The 21,796-nt window shown below is 42.0% G+C and overlaps 1 protein-coding gene and 1 long non-coding RNA gene across 8 annotated transcripts in view; one reads left to right on the top strand and one right to left on the bottom strand.

Moving 5' to 3' along the window:
* LOC143706765 (uncharacterized) overlaps nucleotides 1-21,796 on the top strand; it is a 613,694-nt gene that overhangs the window by 357,069 nt on the left and 234,829 nt on the right. The window lies entirely within an intron of this gene.
* Nucleotides 1-21,796, bottom strand: part of septin9b (septin 9b) — a 171,334-nt gene that overhangs the window by 26,039 nt on the left and 123,499 nt on the right. For 5 of the 7 annotated variants that reach the window (XM_077199010.1, XM_077199011.1, XM_077199008.1 and 2 more), the window contains 3 exons: nucleotides 17,071-17,244; nucleotides 536-664; nucleotides 327-408 (listed from right to left, as the gene is read on the bottom strand). In XM_077199010.1, coding sequence (XP_077055125.1) covers nucleotides 327-408; nucleotides 536-664; nucleotides 17,071-17,244 — 385 coding nt within the window. Of the gene's footprint in view, nucleotides 1-326; nucleotides 409-535; nucleotides 665-17,070; nucleotides 17,245-18,012; nucleotides 18,327-21,796 lie in introns of those variants that run through there. The other 2 variants (XM_077199013.1, XM_077199014.1) reach the window with 2 other exon arrangements.

Below are 21,796 nucleotides of genomic sequence, written 5' to 3'. Positions count from 1 at the left end.
GGACCACCAGGTAAACTATGAAAAAGTAAGTGAGGATAGGAGCAGGCTTCACTCAATGCATATATTTATAAACTTTAAGAGTGCTGGCCTGGATGATAGGAGAAGGCAGAAAAATAGGAGAGAGGCCGCACTTTTTTCATATAAGCTATTTATTTGCACAAATAAATAGCTTATATGCATAGTGCGGCCTCTCTCCTGTTTTTTTTTAAACTATGAAATAGTTCAATAGCAGTTAGTATTAAGTTACTTATACTCCATGTTATATATATTGATATGCTTTTCATGGCAGGTATTAGTACTAACTGATAAAAAAAGGAGATACTTACCAGTTCTCATTGTTTATCTGGTCTCCAAAGCCTGGTGTATCGATGACGGTCAGCTTCATTCTCACTCCTTTTTCCTCAATATCTGTATACAAGATGAGTTTGAAGAGGAGAATGTGCACTGTTGATAACCAAACTTACGAGAATGTCACAATTGTTAAAATAAGACTTCTGATTATCCGTTTTAGTTTTAGTTCATCAGGCATTTTTACCATGACTGATGGACTTGATTTCAATGGTCTTGGGAATTCGCTCTTCCTCAGTTGTCATCACAGATCTGCGACTCACTTTAGATTTAAAAAGTGTGTTCATTAGTGTGGATTTACCCAGACCACTCTGACCTGTACAAATGGAAAGACAAAAAAAGAGAAAAATTGATGTTTTAAATTGAATGAATAAAGCATAGTACTATATGGTATGCATGCGTGTATATTAGTTTAATATGTGAATTTAAAAAGATTCGTTCATTTGGATGAACGGGGGTGGGGATGGCGCAGTGGATAAGACACATGCCTTTGGTGTGAGAGACCCGGGTTCGAATCCACTGTGAGACACCAATGTGTCCCTGAGCAAGACACTTAACCCCTAGTTGCTCCAGAGGCGTGCGACCCTTGACATACAGTATATCGCAATTGTAAGTCGCTTTGGATAACAGCGTCAGCTAAATGAATAAATGTGAACGAGTTCGAACAGGATCACGAACGTGCATCACAGAACAGAGCAAGGCGAGCATTTGTGCTTATAAAACGTAAAGTTTTTTATTTATTTTTGAAATGACCGATCGTTTCGCTAGATAAGACCCTTATTCATCGTCTGGTATCGTTTAAAGCCCTTTGAAGCTGCGCTGAAACTGTCATTTGGTCCTTGAAACGTTTGTGTCCTATTGAAGTCCATTATATTGAGAAAAAGCCTGGAATGTTTTCATCAAAAACCTTAATTTCTTTTCGACTGAAGAAAGAAAGACATGGACATCTTGGATGACATGGGGGTGAGTAAATTATCAGCAAAAGTTTTTTGAAAAAAAACCCAATCCTTTAACGTTATCTTAGTAGCTATTTATAACTTATAGAAAGAGTGCAACCTTATAAAGTTACATGTATTGCAAAATACATAATGATTTGAGGACCAAGTTTGTAGTCAAAGTATGGGCAGGCCATAGTCAATGTAATGCATATTGTTGATGTTTCGTCCCTATTAGTGAATGTTCCATAACTTTTTATAATCCGCCGTCATCGGTGGTCCTGCTTACTAGCCAGCTTATAAAATCTTCTTCAAGGCTGTGCTGGTTGCATTTGAGGTACAGGTCATGGGGTTTCTCAGATTTCGCTTGAGACGGGTATAAGCATTAGCCTCGATAGTAGTCGTGTCTCCTTCATTGCGTATTTTTATATTTTTAATATATCCCTCCACTGCATACTGTAACCCCTTTTGCCTCGATCTGGAGGGTATCGCGGAGGTATTGCTCCAAAAAAGGTCACTGACACGCACGGATATACCTCTTCCCGTCATGGCAATCTGTGGCACTGGTCGTGTTGGACCATTTTGTTTGACGGGCGTAGTAACAATAACTAGGGGGTGTGGCTTTTGCGAACGGTCAATTAAAGCCACTAGAAGACAAGCCTGCAACCTTATCCAAAAAAGCTTAACGGCTAATGCTAACGCTCAGCTATGGCGGGACGCAGGAAAGGAGACCAGAGGCCTTTTTATTTTAAAGGAGAAAAGGCACCACTACAATTAATAAACCGCTTTTGTGAGGAAATAGCTTATCATTTAATGAATTGAATGCCTGTCCACTAATCTTCAACATGTTTTACGCTAAGGGACTGTTCGTTTTTTTTATTTAAGGAGCTACCGGAGGAGTTTTGAGATCTATAGTCAAAATAGACTTGACCATCCCTTCACCAGCAATACATTTTTCTACGACCCTCCAAAATGATTGTGAAAAAAGGCATGACCCTCCCCGATAATTTAATGATTACTAAAAATTTTGAGTATCTATTAACAGAAATGCAATATGACATCCATAACTATGTTATTTAGTGTATAACCGCTGGCACCCCCTTCTATGAAGGTCGACATATTGTGACGTCATGTTTCTATCGTAGCCGAACGCGAACAAACAGCGCTACAGAGCGCGTTTTGTCACTACCTTGAAAGAGAACCAGCAGAAAGCTAGAAGCTAGCCATAGACACCGTGTGTAGTGACTTTTCCCTTGTCAGTGGTGTAAAATATGTAGTTGGATTGTTTCATGTAACTTAGTTCTTCTCCCTCGCTGTGTTATGGCTTTGCTATGTGGGGATAAATGTGCTGGTTACGTAGACAGCTGATTAGTACTCTTGTCATTGACCGTAAAACAGTAACGTTACAGGAATCACCAACCCGTCAATCGCGGTCGACAAGTCGATCTTGGAAGCATTTTAAGTCGCGAAGAGTTTTCAAAATCAGAGAAAAAAAGCCTATTGTGTGTAGTAAATGGTGTCTAGGGGATGCGGAGGCGCGTGCGCTGTTACAATCATGCCATTTTTGCCGCGCGCACCTTTGGGCTCATGCTTTAACCAGCTCAGCCACAGTAACAGCTCATATTTAGCCAGCTAAACTTTTACTACCCTGTTAGAAAAAATATATAGTTGCATATAGTTTCATGTGGTTCTTCTCCCTCGCTGTATTATGGGTTTGCTATGTGGGGGGAAATGTGCTGGTTACGTTTGTGAGACAAACAGCTGATTACTATTATTATATTATATATTAAGATCCTCACCTGACTATGTCTTTGTAAACTTTATCCATGGTGTGGTTTATAATGGACTGTGGTACAGAAACAGTGACAATGTTACACACTCTTGGCTTACTCTGGCTAGGCTTACGGTTTTATTCCGTCCTTCACGTGATGCCAACTCACACCAGGAGCATTTCAGAAGTGAAGCGAACTGGGGTGCTTCTGACACGCACCACGTTGCGGCTGATGTAAACACAAGCATTGACTAGAGTGGCCGCGATCAGCTCTGGTAGCCGTATCGCAGCCATAATGCACCCCAGACATGTGCAGTGTAAATTAGGGGTAAGAGATACACACCCTCTCATCTCCCTATAAGACAATATCTGGTACAACAACACAGTTGCTTGGCGGTCATTCTCGGAGCAAGTTTGATATTTTTTCGCTTATGTTTTCGCTTGTACCTTCATGAAACATGCTCAGATCGTAGAAAATGGCACATCATTATTTATAGCAGATTCTCACTATTATGTTGAGTCCCACATAATTCATTGTGTCGATGACAAGATATTCCTCATGGAGTAACAACACATAAAACTCCATAGGCTTTCCATCTACAGTAGAGGTTGTGGTGTGTTGTGGATTGACTCCTGTGTCGATCACTGTTGGAACAGCTGTATCCTCTTCACCTTTTTCCTCACCTTTTTGTTAGCTTCAATGAAGGACAGATGTCGAGGAATTAATCGATTCACTCGAATAGGCAAGTTTTCATGCTTGAAAAGGCTGTTTGATGTTTTTGAACCCGCCTTAAACATTGATTGCAGATGAATGATCCCTTCGGAAATAAGGGATCATTACCCCTGTTCAGAGTGGTAAGTAATTTGCCAGCCAGATTATATTGGGAATATTCTCAGGGAGGAAGTGCATATTGTCATGATCACCATTAGTTACGGCAAGTGACCTGCTCTCCTCACATATATCTGTTACCCACTGCCGCAGGTCTGTCTGTGTTTGGTCACATGGATCCACTTCTTCCAGGTCCTCACCCTCTACATCTGGAATGATGACACACTCTTCTGCAATGCGGGATTGCAGGTATTTATTGCACCTTTCTGATGTGAGGGGGCTCCAGAGCTGTCATTGCCCTCTGCTCTGCCGAGAGCCACAACAGTAATACTGCATAGTAGCTCTCTTGCATCATCCATGGATTGTGACATGAGAAGCTGAGCCATTGGCCTCGCAGAGAAATCTTTATCGTAATGTGTTTTTTTTTTCCAAGCAGCCCAGTGGCAGATCATCTTGATGCAGTGTGCGACATCAACCCGAACCGGTCTTTAGATCAGGATGAGGAGTAAAAGCCTTGACCAAAGCTCAGAGCAAAGCCAGAGAAAAGTCACTCACAACCTCTTTTGGACATCACCTGAACGACATCAGGCTGCGGCAGACGGAGGTTCTGAAGAAGAACTACAAGAGCCTGATCGAGACGGTACGCAGCACAGCGCCTGAGGCAACGATCATCGTGTCTGGACCGCTTCCCACGTACCGACAAGGACAGGAAAGGTTCAGTAGATTATTTGCACTAAATGAATGGTTAATGTCATGGTGTAATGAACAGAAACTGCTCTTTGTAAATAATTGGAATCTGTTCTGGGAGCGACCTAGGCTCTACCGTGCTGATGGCCTGCACCCCAGCAGAATCGGAGCGGCTGTTCTGTCGGACAACATCTCCAAGACGTTACACACCATATGACTAGAAAATCAAAGTCCAAATCACAGTCTTTGCTGTGCCAAATTAATTGAAATAAGTAGTGTAGAACATTATATAGAAACTGTGTCTATTCCTCGTTTAGTGAGGCCATATAATAAATCTACTGTAGGATCTAGGGAAAATCTTATTGTAATTAAACCTGAAAATCTAAATATCAGTGAACAAAAACAATTTCTAAAACTAGGTCTTCTAAACATTAGATCGCTCACACCTAAGGCGGTTATTGTAAATGAAATGGTCACAGATAATAGCTTCGATGTACTTTGCCTTACTGAAACCTGGCTTAAACCAAATGATTATTTCGGTCTAAATGAGTCCACTCCACCAGGATACTGTTATAAGCATGAGCCCCGTCTGATCGGTCGTGGCGGCGGTGTTGCAACAATCTATAGAGATATTCTTAATGTTATTCAGGAAACAGGTCACAGGTTTAATTCATTTGAAGTACTTGTACTAAATATTACGCTCTTAGATGTAAGAAAGAAATCCCTATTATCTCTAGCCTTGGCTACTGTATATAGACCTCCAGGGCCCTATGCTGATTTCCTAAAAGAGTTTGCAGAGTTTCTCTCAGATCTATTGGTCAATACCGATAAAGCAATAATTGTTGGAGATTTTAACATACACGTAGATAACACAAATGATGCGTAAGGGACTGCGTTTACAGATTTATTAAACTCTTTTGGGGTCAAGCAAAACGTCAGTGGTCCCACTCATCGTCTAAATCATACACTAGACTTAATTATATCATATGGAACCAATCCAACTGATATAGATATTATACCGCAAAGTGACGATCTCACTGATCATCACATGGTAACTTGTATAATACGTACTGCTGAAATTTGTCATGTTGCGCCACGTTATCGACCAGGCAGAACAATCGTTCCAACCACTATAGATAGATTCTTAAATAGCTTACCTGATCTATCTCAGCTGCTCAGTGAACCCAAACAAACAGATGAACTAGAGGAAATGACTAGCAGTTTGAGCACCATTTTCTCTAGTACATTAGATATTGTTGCACCAATTAGATTAAAAAAGGTTAGAGAGAAAACTAAAGCACCTTGGTACAACAGTGCTACGCATGTTATCAAGAGAGAAACTCGTAACTTAGAGCGTAAATGGAAACAAACTAATTTAGAGGTCTTTAGATTCGCGTGGAAAGACAGTATGTCACGTTATAAAAAGGCTCTAAAAGCAGCCAGGGCTGAGCATCTCCACAAACTAATAGAAAATAACCAAAATAATCCAAGGTTTTTATTTAACACCGTGGCTAGACTAACAAATATACAGACATCACCAGAGCAAAATATTCCGTTACAGTATAGTAGTAATGATTTTATGAACTACTTTAATGAGAAAATAGAAAGCATCCGTAACACAATTGTAAATGTACACTCTTTTATGGTGTCTTATGATTCAGCCTCAATTATCGCCCCTCTGGAACAACTACACCGCTTTACAACTATAGGACAGGAAGAGCTAAATAAACTTATCATTGCATCGAAACCAACAACATGTTTATTAGATCCAATACCCACTAAACTACTGAAAGAAGTGTTACCTGTAGTGGAAGAGCCTCTTCTCAATATTATTAACTCGTCTTTATTTTTAGGTCATTTTCCAAGAATATTCAAGCTGGCAGTAATAAAACCTCTCATTAAGAAACCGCAATTAGACCCAAATAACTTAGCAAATTACAGACCCATTTCAAATCTTCCATTTATGTCTAAAATACTAGAAAAAATTGTGTCCGCTCAATTGTGCTCTTTCTTGCAAGAAAATGAGATATATGAAAAATTCCAGTCAGGATTCAGACCGCATCATAGCACAGAAACTGCGCTAGTTAAAATTACAAATGATTTACTTTTAGCTTCTGACCAAGGCTGTATCTCAATACTAGTTCTACTCGATCTAAGCGCTGCGTTCGACACTATCGATCATAAAATACTCCTGGATCGACTACAAAACTACACTGGTGTTCAGGGACAGGCATTAAGCTGGTTTAGATCGTACTTATCAGACCGTTATCATTTTGTCTGTTTAAATGGGGAAAAATCAAAGATAACGTCAGTAGACTATGGAGTGCCGCAAGGATCGGTGTTAGGCCCTCTGCTATTCTCAATATATATGCTCCCACTTGGTAATATTATAAGAAAACATGCAATTAATTTCCACTGTTATGCTGATGACACTCAATTATATATTTCATCACGGCCAGATGAAAACACTAACTTATCAAATTTGACAGAGTGTCTCAAAGATATAAAATGCTGGATGACGCGTAATTTCCTGCTACTAAATTCAGATAAAACGGAGGTATTACTTATTGGTCCAAAAAACTACCCACAAACTCACTTACAATACAACTTTAATATAGAAGGATGTCCAGTTACTTTATCCACTACAGTAAAAGACCTGGGTGTTATACTAGACCGCAACTTGTCTTTCGAAAATCATATTTCATATGTTACAAGAACAGCCTTTTTCCACCTTAGAAACATTACAAAGCTACGTAACATGCTATCTGTTTCTGATGCAGAAAAGTTAGTTCATGCATTCATGACCTCGAGACTAGATTATTGTAATGCTATATTAGCTGGCTGTCCTGCATCCTCAATAAACAAGCTACAGTTAGTGCAAAATGCAGCTGCTAGAGTTCTTACTAGGTCAAGAAAATATGATCATATAACACCAATTTTATCATCTCTACACTGGTTACCTATCAAGTTCCGTATCAATTACAAAGTACTATTACTGACCTATAAAGCCCTAAATGGTTTAGCTCCTGTGTATTTAATGGAGCTTCTATCGCCCTACAATCCATCACGTTCTTTAAGATCACTAAATTCGAGGCTTCTGGTCATTCCTAGGATATCTAAGTCCACTAAAGGAGGAAGGGCGTTCTCACATTTAGCTCCAAAACTCTGGAATAGCCTTCCTGATATTGTTCGAAGCTCTGACTCGCTGTCCCAGTTTAAAACTAGATTAAAGACGCATCTCTTTAGCCAAGCATTTACATAATGCTTACCTTTTATACCACTGCTGAATCAGATCAAATGCATTTAATATTATAAAACTTGAAGAGTCTGTAGGTTATTTGTATAAGTTGCATAGTATTTACAGTCATTACGTTCCTGTGTATATTGCGTGAATGACGGGTGGTTGGGTAGATATTGTGTTTTGCGGTAGTTGGTATGCCATACGGAACCGTTGCCACTGAACCTGCATTAACGACGACAGTGGGGCTCGACAGCCTTAGTCAAACGGGTCGGCGCGTATGGTTGGGTTGCGGAGAGATTGTGAGATTGTGGTTGGGTCTCAGCAGCAGGAGGGATGTAGAGGTCAGTAAGCAGGGCTGAGTTGAGTGGGGGACGGAGGGGGGTGACTCTGGGACGCAAGAATCACTGTCTTCATGTTTTTTATCATTTACGCCCGTGTTATGGAAATCATTATGAACAGCAGCTACGCTAATTATTTTCCCTTTTTGCTTTTCTGCTGTTATCTCGGGACGCGAGTCCCGAGAAAAACGGCGTTCGTCAGCTCCAGTTTGTATCCAGCCTTTCACAGAGACTTCAGATACGCCAATCACAAAGCCTGTGAAGAGACGACTCAACACCGGCGATATGGACCCTCTATGGTGGACGGCACTGATCCTCAACAACTCGTCTCAACACCGGCGTGATTACTTGGACTTCCAAAAGATGGAAATGGATAAATATTCTAAATGTTCCGACCCAATCTGACTTGTAATGCTGCCCGAATCATAAATCATGCACTGTTCCTTCGTTGGCCAGAGGAGAACTGGCCCTCCGACTGAGTCTGGTTTCTCCCAAGGTTTTTTTCTCCATTTTGTCACCTGATGGAGTTTTGGTTCCTTGCCACTGTTGCCTTGGCTTTTGGCTTGCTTAGTTGGGGACATTTAATATTCAATAATATTATTGATCTGCCTTGCTTAAGGTGGACGTTGACTCAATTTTCTTTTAGAAACAAACTGTTATATTATTTTCATGTTATCACTGTGAAGCTGCTTTGATACAATCTGTATTGTAAAAAGCGCTATATAAATAAAGGTGACTTGACTTGACTTGACTCTTTTGGAGTTGGTGCACCTGCACGTATCCATTCTGTCAGCCAATGTGTTATTGTATTAACATCATGTCTCTCTGACAGCTTTTGCACCACTAGGACACTTGAGTCTTCATCCCCTGCCAGAAGACCCTGATATAGGAATGGGACATATGGCCAGACTTGTTAAGGTCTCTGTAGTTTCCTCACCACTGAGCCAGTTGCATCAAAACTCACAGTGGGGTTAGTAGATAAATTTGACAATGTCTTGTACAGATACATTTGTGTTTGACTCCAATAGTGACAGAGAAACTTGTCTAATCCAATGTATTTAATGCTACCAATGTGAGGTGCACTGTATTTTAACATCTACAGTGACAAAATAGGATCCTTCTCGCCTAATCCTAAATAACCTTTTAACCTTTGAAATCAAGTTACCAGACATCGCACACTTGGAACAGCCAGTGTGCAGGGAGTCATCAGTGTTTTTAATTAAACACTTGATCACCATTGGGCTGTTCATTTCAGGCACTTTGTCACATTTTATGTGAATGTGGCCACGACACTCCTTACAGTTGCCTCTGATTATGAGTTTTCTGTGCAATAAACATTGACAATCTTAGCTCTCTTGAATGTTGTACCATTATTCTTGAAGTTATAACTAATAATATCATTAGAAGCACAAACGATTGAGCCTATTTTGCAGACGTTTTGCATTGGGTGGGGGTCCAACTTCACGTAGGTTGAGTTATGGGGTGTTGCTCTGGTACGCGTGAGTATGAGGCTTGGTCACAGTATACTCACTACAAAAAACTAGGCTACACCACTGCTAGAAATCATCCTGCTCACTAAGGGTGTGATCACACTTGGCAGGTCTGGTTTGATTAAAATGAAGTCTGGTGTGATTGCTCTGTTAGTACGGTTCATTTGAATAAGTGTGAAGATGTGAAGTGTCAAAAATAAGTGTGAACGCTGCCATCCAAACCTTAAGGTGCACCAAACAAGCAGCCTAAGACCCCTGGAAAAGTGGGTAGTTCGACTGAAATATGAACGTAACACAGACCAAAGACATCTGAACGAATCAAAAACAAGATGTAACGTCACAAGATGCGACCCTAAAAAGTACTGAATGCTCAAGAATACCTGGTTCTTCTCATCATAGGAGCAACATTTCCCGTTACAGTTCGGTACAGGCATCGGGAACACCGTCTCCTTTCAGCAGATCTTTGTTTGTGTGCGCAACGGAGGAATTCCTGGTGCTATTTTGACTCGTTTTCACATTTTATAAACTCTTCACGAGTTCTCAGCTGGTAAAAATACCAACATATGCACAGTATTTGCAACATATGTAACGAGCGTATTCAGCCCAACACAAAGCATTGTTTTGGATGTTCGGCAGGTTCCGTCGCAAAATATATCATAAATGTTTTTTTTATTTATTTTGTGATATTTATGTCTTAAAAATGACAGTGTGAACACCAAGTGAGCCAGGACTAAATGTATCTTTTTTTTCTGGATCAAAAAGAACCGAACTAAAAGTGTGAACACACCCTAAAACGTCTCGGTTACGTATGTAACCCTAGTTCCCTGATAGGGAACGAGACGCTGCGTCAAGCTGTGGGAACGCCTCTGCGTGTGTGCGTCATGAAGCACGTATGGAATCAGTCCAATGGAGATGCGGAACGTCATAGGCGGGTGACGTCATCGACCAGGAAACTATAAAGCACCCCCAAAACACAAACTCGACAGCTTCTGATAGGCCTGAAGGAAACGCTAACGGGCATGCTGGGAGTATAGCAAAACAACGCAGCGTCTAGTTCCCTATCAGGGTTACATACGTAACCGAGACGTTCCCTTTCAAGGGAACTCGAGCTGCGTCAAGCTGTGGGAACGCCAATACCCACGTCGCCATAGGAGCAAATGACCGTCATGTGGGAACTAGCGCACAGAGGACGAGAGCACCTGCGCCCTAGGAGTGGAACTTAAGTCCAATTCATAGAACTTAACAAATGTATGCTGTGAGGACCACCCAGCCGCATCACAAACATATCTTAGCGATACTCCTGACAAAAATGCTTTAGAAGCAGCCATACTCCTAGTAGAGTGGGCTCGTACAGCCAAAGGTGAAGGCTGACCAGCCGACTCATAAGCAAGTGAGATGGCCTCACACCCCACTTGCTCATTCTCTGTTTAGACGCGGGACACCCTTTCCTGGGTGGCCCAAAGCACACAAATAACTGTTCTGATTTCCTCCACAGGGCAGCTCTGTGGACGTAAGCGTCTAACGCCCTAACCGGGCAGAGAAGGTTAAGTTTCTCCTGATCTGATGACACAAAAGGAGGAGGATAGAAAGCCTGCAGCACTGTAGGTCTAACAGCATTAGTAGGGACCTTAGGGACATAACCTATAGAAAAGCCTTAACCATACCAGGCAAAAACTCCAGGCACGAGGGTGCAACCGACAGGGCCCGCAAATCTCAGATTCTCTTAAGTGAGGAGATTGCAAGCAGAAAAAGAGTTTTGTAAGTGAGAAATTTCTCAGAAACTTCCTCAATAGGTTCAAAGGGGGCCAAAGAAAGGCCCTCTAGTACAATGGCCAAATCCCAAGTCGGCACCCTCGTACGAACTGCAGGCCTCAGCATCAAAGTGCCACGAAGGAAGCGAGTTATAAGTGGGTGTCTCCCAAGAGAAACTCCACTGAAAGGGACATGGAAAGCAGCTAGTGCCACCACATACACCTTTTGTGTGGAGGGGGATAACCCTGCAGAGAAACGCTCCTGCAGAAACTCCAGCACTGCACCCACTGGGCCGTTAACTGGGTCCTGCCGGTGTTCTGCACACAAGAAGTGAAAAGTTTCCACTTCAGGGCATATAACTTCCTCGTGGACGGAGCTCTGGAGTGAAGGATGGTCTCAACAACCTCAGTTGAGAGACCAGATTCTATGAGCTGGGCCCCCTCAGAGGCCAAGCCCACAGTTTCCACAACTCTGGGCGGGGGTGAAATATCGTACCGAGAGAGTAGATCCCTCCTGATCGGAATCTCCAAGGGAGAGCCGTCCAGAAGAGATATTAGGTCCGCGAACCATACTCGGTCCGGCCAGAACGAGGCTACTAGAAGTAGGCTGACTCCGTCCCGGCGAACCCTCTCCAGAACTCCTGGTAGCAGAGCAACCGGGGGAAAAGCATACAGACGTGACCTAGGCCACGGCTGTTCCAGAGCGTCCAACCCCAGAGGGGCTGGCTGACTGATGGAGAACCACAGATGACAGTGCGTTGTCTCCTTGGAAGCGAATAGGTCCACCTCGGCGCGACCGAAACTCAACCAAAGGAGCTCCACCACCTCGGGATGGAGCCACCATTCCCCCGGCCTCGGCCCCTGCCTCGACAGGGAGTCTGCTACCACATTCAAATAACCAGGAAGATACATAGCTCTCAGAGACCGTAACTTCCCCTGGGACCACAGGAGGATCTGACGGGCCAACTTGTAAAGTGGACGCGACCGCAGGCCCCCCTGATGATTTATATACGAGACCACCGACATGTTGTCTGATTGAACTAACACGTGATGACCTCTGAGGTCTGCTAGGAAGTGTTTCAAAGCTTGGAACACCGCCAACATCTCTAGACAATTTATATGCCATGATAGATGATGGTCCTGCCACAGACCTTGGGCTGGACGACCACTCATGACCGCCCCCCACCCTGTGAGGGAAGCATCCGCCGTTAGCGTTACGCGACGACAAAGAGCTTCCAACACAGGCCCTTTGGATAGGAACCAGGTTTCTTTCCACATGACCAGAGCACGAAGGCAGCGCCGCGTGACTTTGATCGTGCGGAGGGGATTTCCCCTCGGGGAGAATCCCTTGGTCCGGAGCTACCACAGCAGTGGTCTCATGTACAACAGGCCGCAAGGTATAACGTTGGACGCTGCTGCCATCAGACCCAACAGTCTCTGAAACTGTTTTACAGTGAGTAGCTGGCCTAGCTTTACTTGTTTCATAGCTGAAAGAATCGAAGCGATGCGGGTCGGAGAAAGTCGCGCCTGCATCGAGATCGAATCCCAAACGACACCCAGAAAAGTGGTCTTCTGAGAAGGAGATAATACACTTTTCTTTGCGTTCAGCCTCAACCCCAACTTTCTCATATGAGTGAGAACAACATCTCGATGCTGAACCGCCATCTGCTCTGTCTGAGCTAAAATCAACCAATCGTCGATGTAATTGAGGATACGAATGCCCTGAAACCTCAGGGGCGCTAAAGCTGCATCCATGCATTTCGTGAATGTGCGGGGAGATAAAGCTCTTCCAAATGGAAGAACCTTGTACTGGTATGCCTCGCCCCCGAAGGCGAACCTCAGGAACTTCCTGTGTTGTGGAAGGATGGAAATATGGAAGTGCGCGTCCTTTAGATCTATCGTGACAAACCAGTCCTCGGATCTGATTTGTGACACGATCTGCTTGATAGTGAGCATATTGAATTTTAGCTTCCCTACCGAGCGATTCAACAGGCGCAGATCTAAAATTGGACGCAACCCCCCATCCTTCTTTGGAACGATGGAATATCGGCTGTAAAAACCTGACTCCAACCTGGGAGGAGGAACCCGTTCTATAGCCCCCTTTTGAAGGAGCGCTTTCACCTCTTGTTCCATTAACAGAGCCTGCTCGGGGCCCACCACTGTGGGCAGAACCCCTCTGAATTTTGGTGGACGACACCTGAATTGGATAGTATAACCCTTTTTTACTGTGTGCAGAACCCACTGAGATATTTTTGGAAGGCTTTTCCACTCTGCCAGAAATACTACTAAGGGTACCAGTCTCTCGAGACTGGCCTCTGGTGTAACTTGAGCAGCAAACACAGCGCCCTGTAACGGCGCACCGGCAGGGAACGACTGGCTTAACTGCTCTGAGACCCTCCTCAGAGGGGGCGAGCTTCCCTCGGGAAAGCGCTCCCTGGGCCTGTCTGTGCCCGCATGAAGGCGGGGTTGGCAGAACGGGACCCTGAGGGCACCGAAGAAGAGCGGGCACCGTGTAATGCGGTGAACACCTCTCTCCCACGGCAGGGACCACCCTCAGCATCCTGACGCCAGTGGCGTCAGGACTTCCTCTTTGCCGAAGCCTTCTTAGCCATAATAACTGTCCTCAGATCAGTTTTGCCAGAAGACTTCGGCTGAGAGTGGCGCGTCTGGTCCCACTGTTTGGAAGGGGGAGCGCGAGACGCGACACTCGGCTTCTGTTTGGCCCTATGTGAGGAGCTGACTGACGGCCTGGACTGCCCCCGCCCAGCAGTACCGGGGACATGAATTTTAAGAGGCATAAATTTCTGAAACCCTGCCGACTGTTTCTTCTCTTCCTGAAATCTGTCTATGACAGTATTTACAGAATCTCCAAAAAGACCATGAGGAGAGAGCGGAGCGTCCAAAAGAAAAGCTTTGTCTTTTTCTTTCATACCAGAGAGATTTAACCATAGATGCCTCTCTGCGGCCACCAGGGCTACCATAGTACGGCCCATTAGCTTGGCCGACCCCTTGGTGGCGTGCAGAGATAAATCTGCAGCCTGACGCAGTTCGCGAACTACCTCAGTGCTGACCTCTTGAGTGTCACTCACATCCTTTAATAAGTCAGCCTGGTATGCCTGCAAGATGGACATCGTGTGCAGGCACACCGAGGCTTGACCGGCCGCCGAATACGCCTTACCCACTAAAGCTGACGTACTTCTAAGAGGCTTAGAGGGTAAAAGTGGTGCTTTAAAAGAAGATGCAGCTTCAGCAGAAAGATGACTAGCAAGCGCCTCTTCTGCTTTGGGCATCGCCCCATAACCATGAGATTTAGCCCCCACAATGTTTGAATAAGTGGAAGTTTGAGGGCTAAAAACACGATAAGAGACCGGCTTTTTCCACGATCTCGAAACCTCTGTGTGGAGATCAGGGAAGAAGGGCAAGCACCGGCGTGGAGGTTGAGAACGGGAAGGCAAAAATCTTTCATCTAATTTAGATTTTTCTCTAGACTCCTGCCTAACAGCTGGCCACTCGATGCTTAATTTAGAAACAGCACGAGTGAGCACCTCCATAAGCTCCTCACTTTCGGGAGAGCGAGATGGCGAATCATCGACATCTCCCGCATCCAGACTAACAACATCCAGATCCTCAGAACTGGATAGTTGCAGTACTGGGGCCTCAGTTCGGGGGGAAGAAACCGCAGAGCGTGCTTCCGAACCCGAGACTGAGGCACTGGATCTAACAGGTAAGGGCTGAGATAGGGCAGAGCCCGTCTCAAGCCCCGCTGTTAGATCCATCTGCGATCCCCACGAATGACGTCGCCGCTCAGCCTAGGCATAAGCGGGACCCGATCCGCGGGGATCGCAAACCGGACCACTCTCCTCAAAGAGTGATCGGCGGGAGCGGAACGTTCTAAGAGGCAAACGCTCGCAATGCTCACAATCAGCCCCCTCGAGACCTGACTGCGCATGCTGCACTCCCAAACAAACAACACATAAGCTGTGTGTATCCCCGCTCGTTAAATAGCGCGAGCAGGGAGGAACACACTTCTTAAATTGTTGTTTGCTCGCCATTGTCTCTCAATATAATATATATATATATATATATATATATATATATATATATATATATATATATATATATTGTTTTTTGAAATAGTGAAACTCCTGCTTAGTGACAGACAAAAACACTTGAGACAGATCCACATATAGCGCTTACTGAAGGCAAAGAAGCTGTCGGGCTTTTGTTTTGGGGGTGCTTTATAGTTTCCTGGTCGATGAAGTCACCCGCCTATGACGTTCCGTCTCTCCATTGGACTGATTCCATACGTGCTTCATGACGCACACACGCAGAGGCGTTCCCACAGCTTGACGCAGCTCGAGTTCCCTTGAAAGGGAACTGCTAAAATAGCATTTCACTGCCATTCCATGAAGTGTGTGACTAATACACTTTAGAGACAGAGAAGTGTATGAGTAATTGTGTATAGTACTCATTATATGTTATGGGTAATATGAAATTAAGTTTTGTTCAACAATTAATATTGAACAGGGCTCTTTAGCTAATAGCTTGAAAATTCGAAATTCAGCCCATTAATCTCTTTTTTATGGCTGACTGAATTAGCTGAAATACTGTAGTTCCGTTAATAGAGCATTTTTTTTGTGTTCAAAACTCAAGTGAGTTCAAAAGTTCTCATGCATAGATTACATTCCATAACCAAATCAAAGTGATTTTTATTTTATTTTTGGACATAGCTATCCAAGTTTTCCAAACATTAATTACATAAAATACAGTTCATACCAGGCATTTAAAATATATAAAGAATATTTAAAACAAGTGTTGTTGTTTTTTTTCTAAAAAAAATATAATAAAACCATTTGAAATAGTAAACTATTTGACTTGTTAATCGAGGATGTGAAGTTATGCCTGCCACCAGCCAATTTATAACCAGGGCAAATTTTAACTGACTATCCCTTCATTACATTTATTTTAATAAAAAAATAATATTAACTATATGTTTTTCATGTTAACTTAAAATTAAAGTGTAATGTTTGACCCTCTTCAAATTTGTGTTTGAAAAATGTAGCGTAGGGGTGTCCAAACTCGGTCCTGGAGGACCACTGTCCTGCAGAGTTTAGCTCCAACTTGCCCCAACACACCTGATTGGAAGTTTCTAGTATGCCTAGTAAGACCTTGATTAGTTGGTTCTGGTGTGTTTAATTGGGGGTTCAACTCTGCAGGACAGAGGCCTTCAAAGAGCAGGACTGGACACCACAGATCTATCTCTATTTAAAGCTGCAGTCCGCAGCTTTTTTTGTGCCAAAAATGTACAAAATTGTATATAATAAGGGAGTACATAATGAATTCATTTTCCAAACCGTGTTTTTGTCTTATCCTGAATCACTACGGTACACCTATAATAATTGTTTATATTCGGACTATTTTAGACTGGTACAGGTCTTACCACTGCGGAGTAGTCCAGTACCTGCGTGACTCATCATAGACATACTGTAAACAGAGAGAAGTAACTCCGGCTACAATGTTCTTCTGCAAGACGCATGCAGTTCTATTTATTAACTGCGAGAGCGCCAAAAGTTACGGACTGCAGCTTTAACCATTTAGATTTAGTGATATATAATGTGTATTTTGTACATAACGAAAAGCATACATGCATTTGTTCTTGCACACTCACGCCTGTACTTACCCACTACCATGATGTTAAACTCAAAGCCTTGTTTCATGGCTTTCCTTCTCATCTGTTCCAAGATGGCATCAATGCCCACATAGCCAAACTCACTGCTGGTGTTCTCAATCCGTGCCACAGGCGTCTTTCCTACGTCTGCCATATTGCCGTAAATACTTGTAATGACCTCTGGCCCTAATGAAATTATAGGAGACAGAAAGAAAGACAGAGACAGATCAGTTTAAGATTATTTTGCAACATTTTTGGCTGTGCATGTGCAGAATAAAGTAGACCCTCTCTCAGAGCTATTATATTTGGTTTGTCTGCAAGCTGCTATGACAAAACATTGCTATTAGAAGTTGCACAATGGCAGCTTGACACAAGCATTACCACTGCATTCAGAAGTTCAGTGGTCCACTAGATGTGGGTCAGTTGAACCAAACTGCATTTTTCACTTTGTGTAGAAATTTAAATGTGGCTCATATTTTGAATGTAATAGTATGTAAAATGAAAAAAAGTCTGATTCCTGGTTGCACTGAACGTTATGTAAAATGAAAAAAAGTCTGATTCCTGGTTGCACTGAACGTTGTGCAAAATGAGCAAACAAATATTTATGAGCAAACAAATATTGTACTGATAGGTTTCTGAAAAGAGACCAGATCGCAGAACACATGGAAATAAAGTAGGCCAGAAAACCCACAACAGTTATACAGTTTCCAAAGCTTAACAAGACACATATGTAAACATAAGAGTATACACTCATTATATAGCTACATCAAAGTTTTGTGCACTCCAACATTTCTTTTCTAAATTACCATTATATTACCAATGTTTTACAAAACCACTTGTATCAAGCTCTTAATTAATTCATCAAACCAGAGCCAAACTAAATTATTCTCAAATGATCAATTGATCATCAACTTTACCAAAATATACCAAAAATGCTTATAACCACAAACTTACCCAGAATACAAAAGGATAGTCTGCAAAGTTGTTGTATTTGATGATTCAGTAGTTTGAAAAATGTGTGTCTGACAGTGAGCAAGTGACACACACTCAACATGCCAGAGTGGGAGGGGACATGATAACTGCTTTTCCTTTTATAACGACTAAATGTGGCTTCCTCTTTTCATAGAGCGTCTAGACACTTGCACAAAAGCCAATATTTTTCACAAAGAAGAATATACCCCCCAAAAATATACCCAAATATGCCAATGGTGATTTAATAAATAAATAACATTTAAATCAATAACATAAATAATATAGTCTATCTGAATGATAATGCAAGGTGATATTACACAACAACAACAAAAAATATATAGGCATGTACAAACATAACTTATGAAACTCACTATTGCTTCATCAGACGCCTGAGGTGGAAACTATGAAATCCTGATCTGTGACCAACACAGTGTATGCTGTAATTTACAAATCTGTAAATATCACTAATTATGAAGTAGGCTATAAGAGTAGAGTTCAATAAAACACAAAACTGAGAATGCATGTTTGGCTGTAGCCAAATAGCAGTTATTTTTTTGCTTAGTTGTATTATCATTTTGAAGAACAATCTTTATCTATGTTTTATTATTTCACTACCATGTTTTGAGGTATGATTCATGTGTCTAAGAAGTCAAGTCAGAACTATTAGTCAAATGCAAAACTTGTTTTGCATGTGTTCCTTTGTGGCTTATGTACAGTATCAAAATATTGAAAAAATGATTTCCTGTCACTGAGTTAAACACACTACTTCACAGAGTCTTTTCTAAGAGAACAGAGAGTGACAGGCCTGAAAGTTTAACCTAAAACATTAGACAGTTATCAAACCACAAGCAGCCATGTTTTGTCCAGAGAATTTAACCTACGCCATTTAAGTGTGAGACAGAGGATTAGCAAACTAAACATGCTGTGTGCTCATGTCCTTCTATGTCTTACTCATTATTCAAATTAGAAACATGTTATAGACAGTGGCCACCATAAGGTGACTGCTGGGGTCTCTCACACTATATTCACTTTTTCTTTTATAACAAATCCTGAATAATCATTCTATAAAACTCCTCACTGTAAATGTGTCATTTCATATCTAGATTTGTCCACCTGTTCAGGAAAAGCTTTTATAAGTCCCAATTTAGACTCTCTCTCTCTCTCTCTCTCTCTCTCTCTCTCTCTCTCTCACACACACACACACACACACACACACACACACACACACACACACACACACACACACACACACACACACACACACGTGCGAGCGTTTTTCACAAATGAATGCAACTTAGAGGCATATTGTCATAACATAATAAGAGGCAAGAGCAGAATCAGGCAAACTACACCCCTCAGGCTACAACTTCATTTCAGCCTCTGGCTCCAAACACTGTGTGATTAATGCAGTCTTTCAGATTGTGTGGAGTTTTGGCAAAACTCCTAAAGCCAATTAAAATAAAATGATAGGTCTAGGTAAACCTAACCCATCAGCGAGGTTCAGCATTGAGGCCTAGAACTTTCCATTCGCCTCAGGGAAGCCTCATGGTTTACTGTGACCTATTGTTTTCATATGTTAACCCAATAGTCAATCACATGTGAAATCCACATTTCAAACTTGAGTGAACCACAGTTTTTTTAATGCCAAAGTGGAATGTTATCCATGTAAGTTTAGCCTGTAGTTTTGAGAAGATAGAGGGAAAATCTACCATGTAAACTGCATGTTCAGAGTATGCCAAATAGTTATTACTGTATTTAAGGCAGGATTTTTGCTGACTTGATTTCTGCTGGATTGATGAGTGATCACAACATGTGGTCATGTTAATTATGGTTTAATACCAAACATAATCTGTGCCATTGATTACATGACTACGCTGCCCTGCGAGTAGGTGATGCCAGCACCTGTTGTTTGCCATCTGCTTAGAAACAAAATGGGGCATGAATAGGAAAGGGGGCAGTGACACAGGCACACAAACTATGATTTAAAATATACTTTAAATCAATCTCAACTAGTTCCTCTTTTGGTTAGCCTCATTTTAAAATGCGAAGAGCTAAATTCCATATCATTGCAAAAACAATGGATTATTTAGAACAGTGGTTCTCTAACTGTCCAGGCACTTTAGCAACATACTGTAGACAATGCCATATTTTCATAAACATCAATATTACTGTATTTCAGACAAATATGCTACTATATGATGCTTTCTCATCAGTCCTGATTTACCCTTTGCAGACCTGTGAAAGAGCCTTTTCAGAATCTAAACACAAACCATATAAGATTTTAAGATTTAGAATTTAATCAAATCAAACAAATCACCTAGAAAAAGAAGAAGAAAAAAAGGATTTTTTTTAACCTAAGACTCATCAAATCTAATCAAATGAAGTCTCAGTAAGCATGAAATACTGTATGTGGATTTTAACAAGATCAAAAAATGCACTAAAACACTAAAAGTGGCCTCTCTAAAGGAATATCATTTTGTAGATGTTACAAAAACGTGCTCCTTTCCTAACTTAATATGCAGAGTAACTGGATTTTGTAGGTTGGTGGCTATTCAAAAAATAATAATAAATGAACCAAATTACAAAAAGGAATTAGCATATGAAATATCTTACTTACTTCTTACTACAACATATGTTAGCCTAGAAATTGATTTTCCAGCCAACAAAAAAGTTGTTGCATGTAATTTTTTGACTGTACTAAAGCATAAAGATACCATAACATGTCTGCATATGTTTAGGAAACGTGCTAAGTTCACATACTTTTTTTCTCTAAAAAACAATACTTCAGCCAGTTATTCTACTTTGAAATGTGCGTTCCGTTCTGTGTCGGAATGTCTGTTTTTGTTTTGGGCTTTGAGTTTCCACCCACTGCCAGTTTACCCAATAATATTTCAACAGTATTATTTGACATTATTCAACAGTTAGTATGTTCGGTTGCCAGTTGGTGGAAAACACAGTTTATTGCAGACATGGAAGCCAGCAAACTAAAGCCCCTTTCACGCAAAGATTCCCGAAAATACACGGATAATGTGTCCCGTCATTCACACTGCCAGTGATTTCCCAGAATCTGTGAGTGCGTTCACATCACACACATCCCTCAAGATCCTGTAAAGACACGTGACGTCAGGATGTGAAGTGTAACGTCGAACGATCTCAGCTTCAGCGCATTGGTCTTGGCTTTTGTTCACACAGGGTGTGTTCCGGGACTGATCCCGGCAATGTTACTAGGTCCCCATCCCGGCATCGATCCCTTGACGTGTTTGCGTTGACACAGAAGGCTCTAGCAATTTTACGCCAATTTCCCAGGATCAACGCGCTGTGTGAAAGGGGTTTAACTGCGTCAGAGATCACAGATTACATCCAACCTAAAAAGCCTCGGCATTCATCTAAAAATCTATATTAAAAGGAGCATATGAAAACAAGAATAAATCAACTCATCAACTTACAATGAGTAAGTATCCTCGCCTTTCATTGTCAATTGTGCTCACTCTTGTTGCACATCCTCTATCTGGCAACCCACGTGTCGAGTCTTGAGAAGAAGGGGGCGGGAGAAACAACTCTCTCCAATATTTTGAATTTGGACTGCAGTACCCATTTCAACCGCTGTCAATATTACATATGGCACCTTTAAATCATAAAATCTGTATGGACCTGAATAAACATGCCCGTTTATGGGATGTGTATACTCTATATGTTACAGCAAAAGAGAGACATGCAAAAAAAGCTTTGCTTCTTATAGGTCACAAATTGTGGGACAAAAATCTAC

The sequence above is a fragment of the Siphateles boraxobius genome, unplaced genomic scaffold (assembly GCF_051911475.1).
Source record: "Siphateles boraxobius isolate OS27281-9 unplaced genomic scaffold, OSU_SipBor_1 41, whole genome shotgun sequence".
Taxonomy (NCBI): domain Eukaryota; kingdom Metazoa; phylum Chordata; class Actinopteri; order Cypriniformes; family Leuciscidae; genus Siphateles; species Siphateles boraxobius.
The sequence above is the reverse complement of the archived record's forward strand: the minus strand, read 5'-3'. Positions and strand labels throughout refer to the sequence as shown.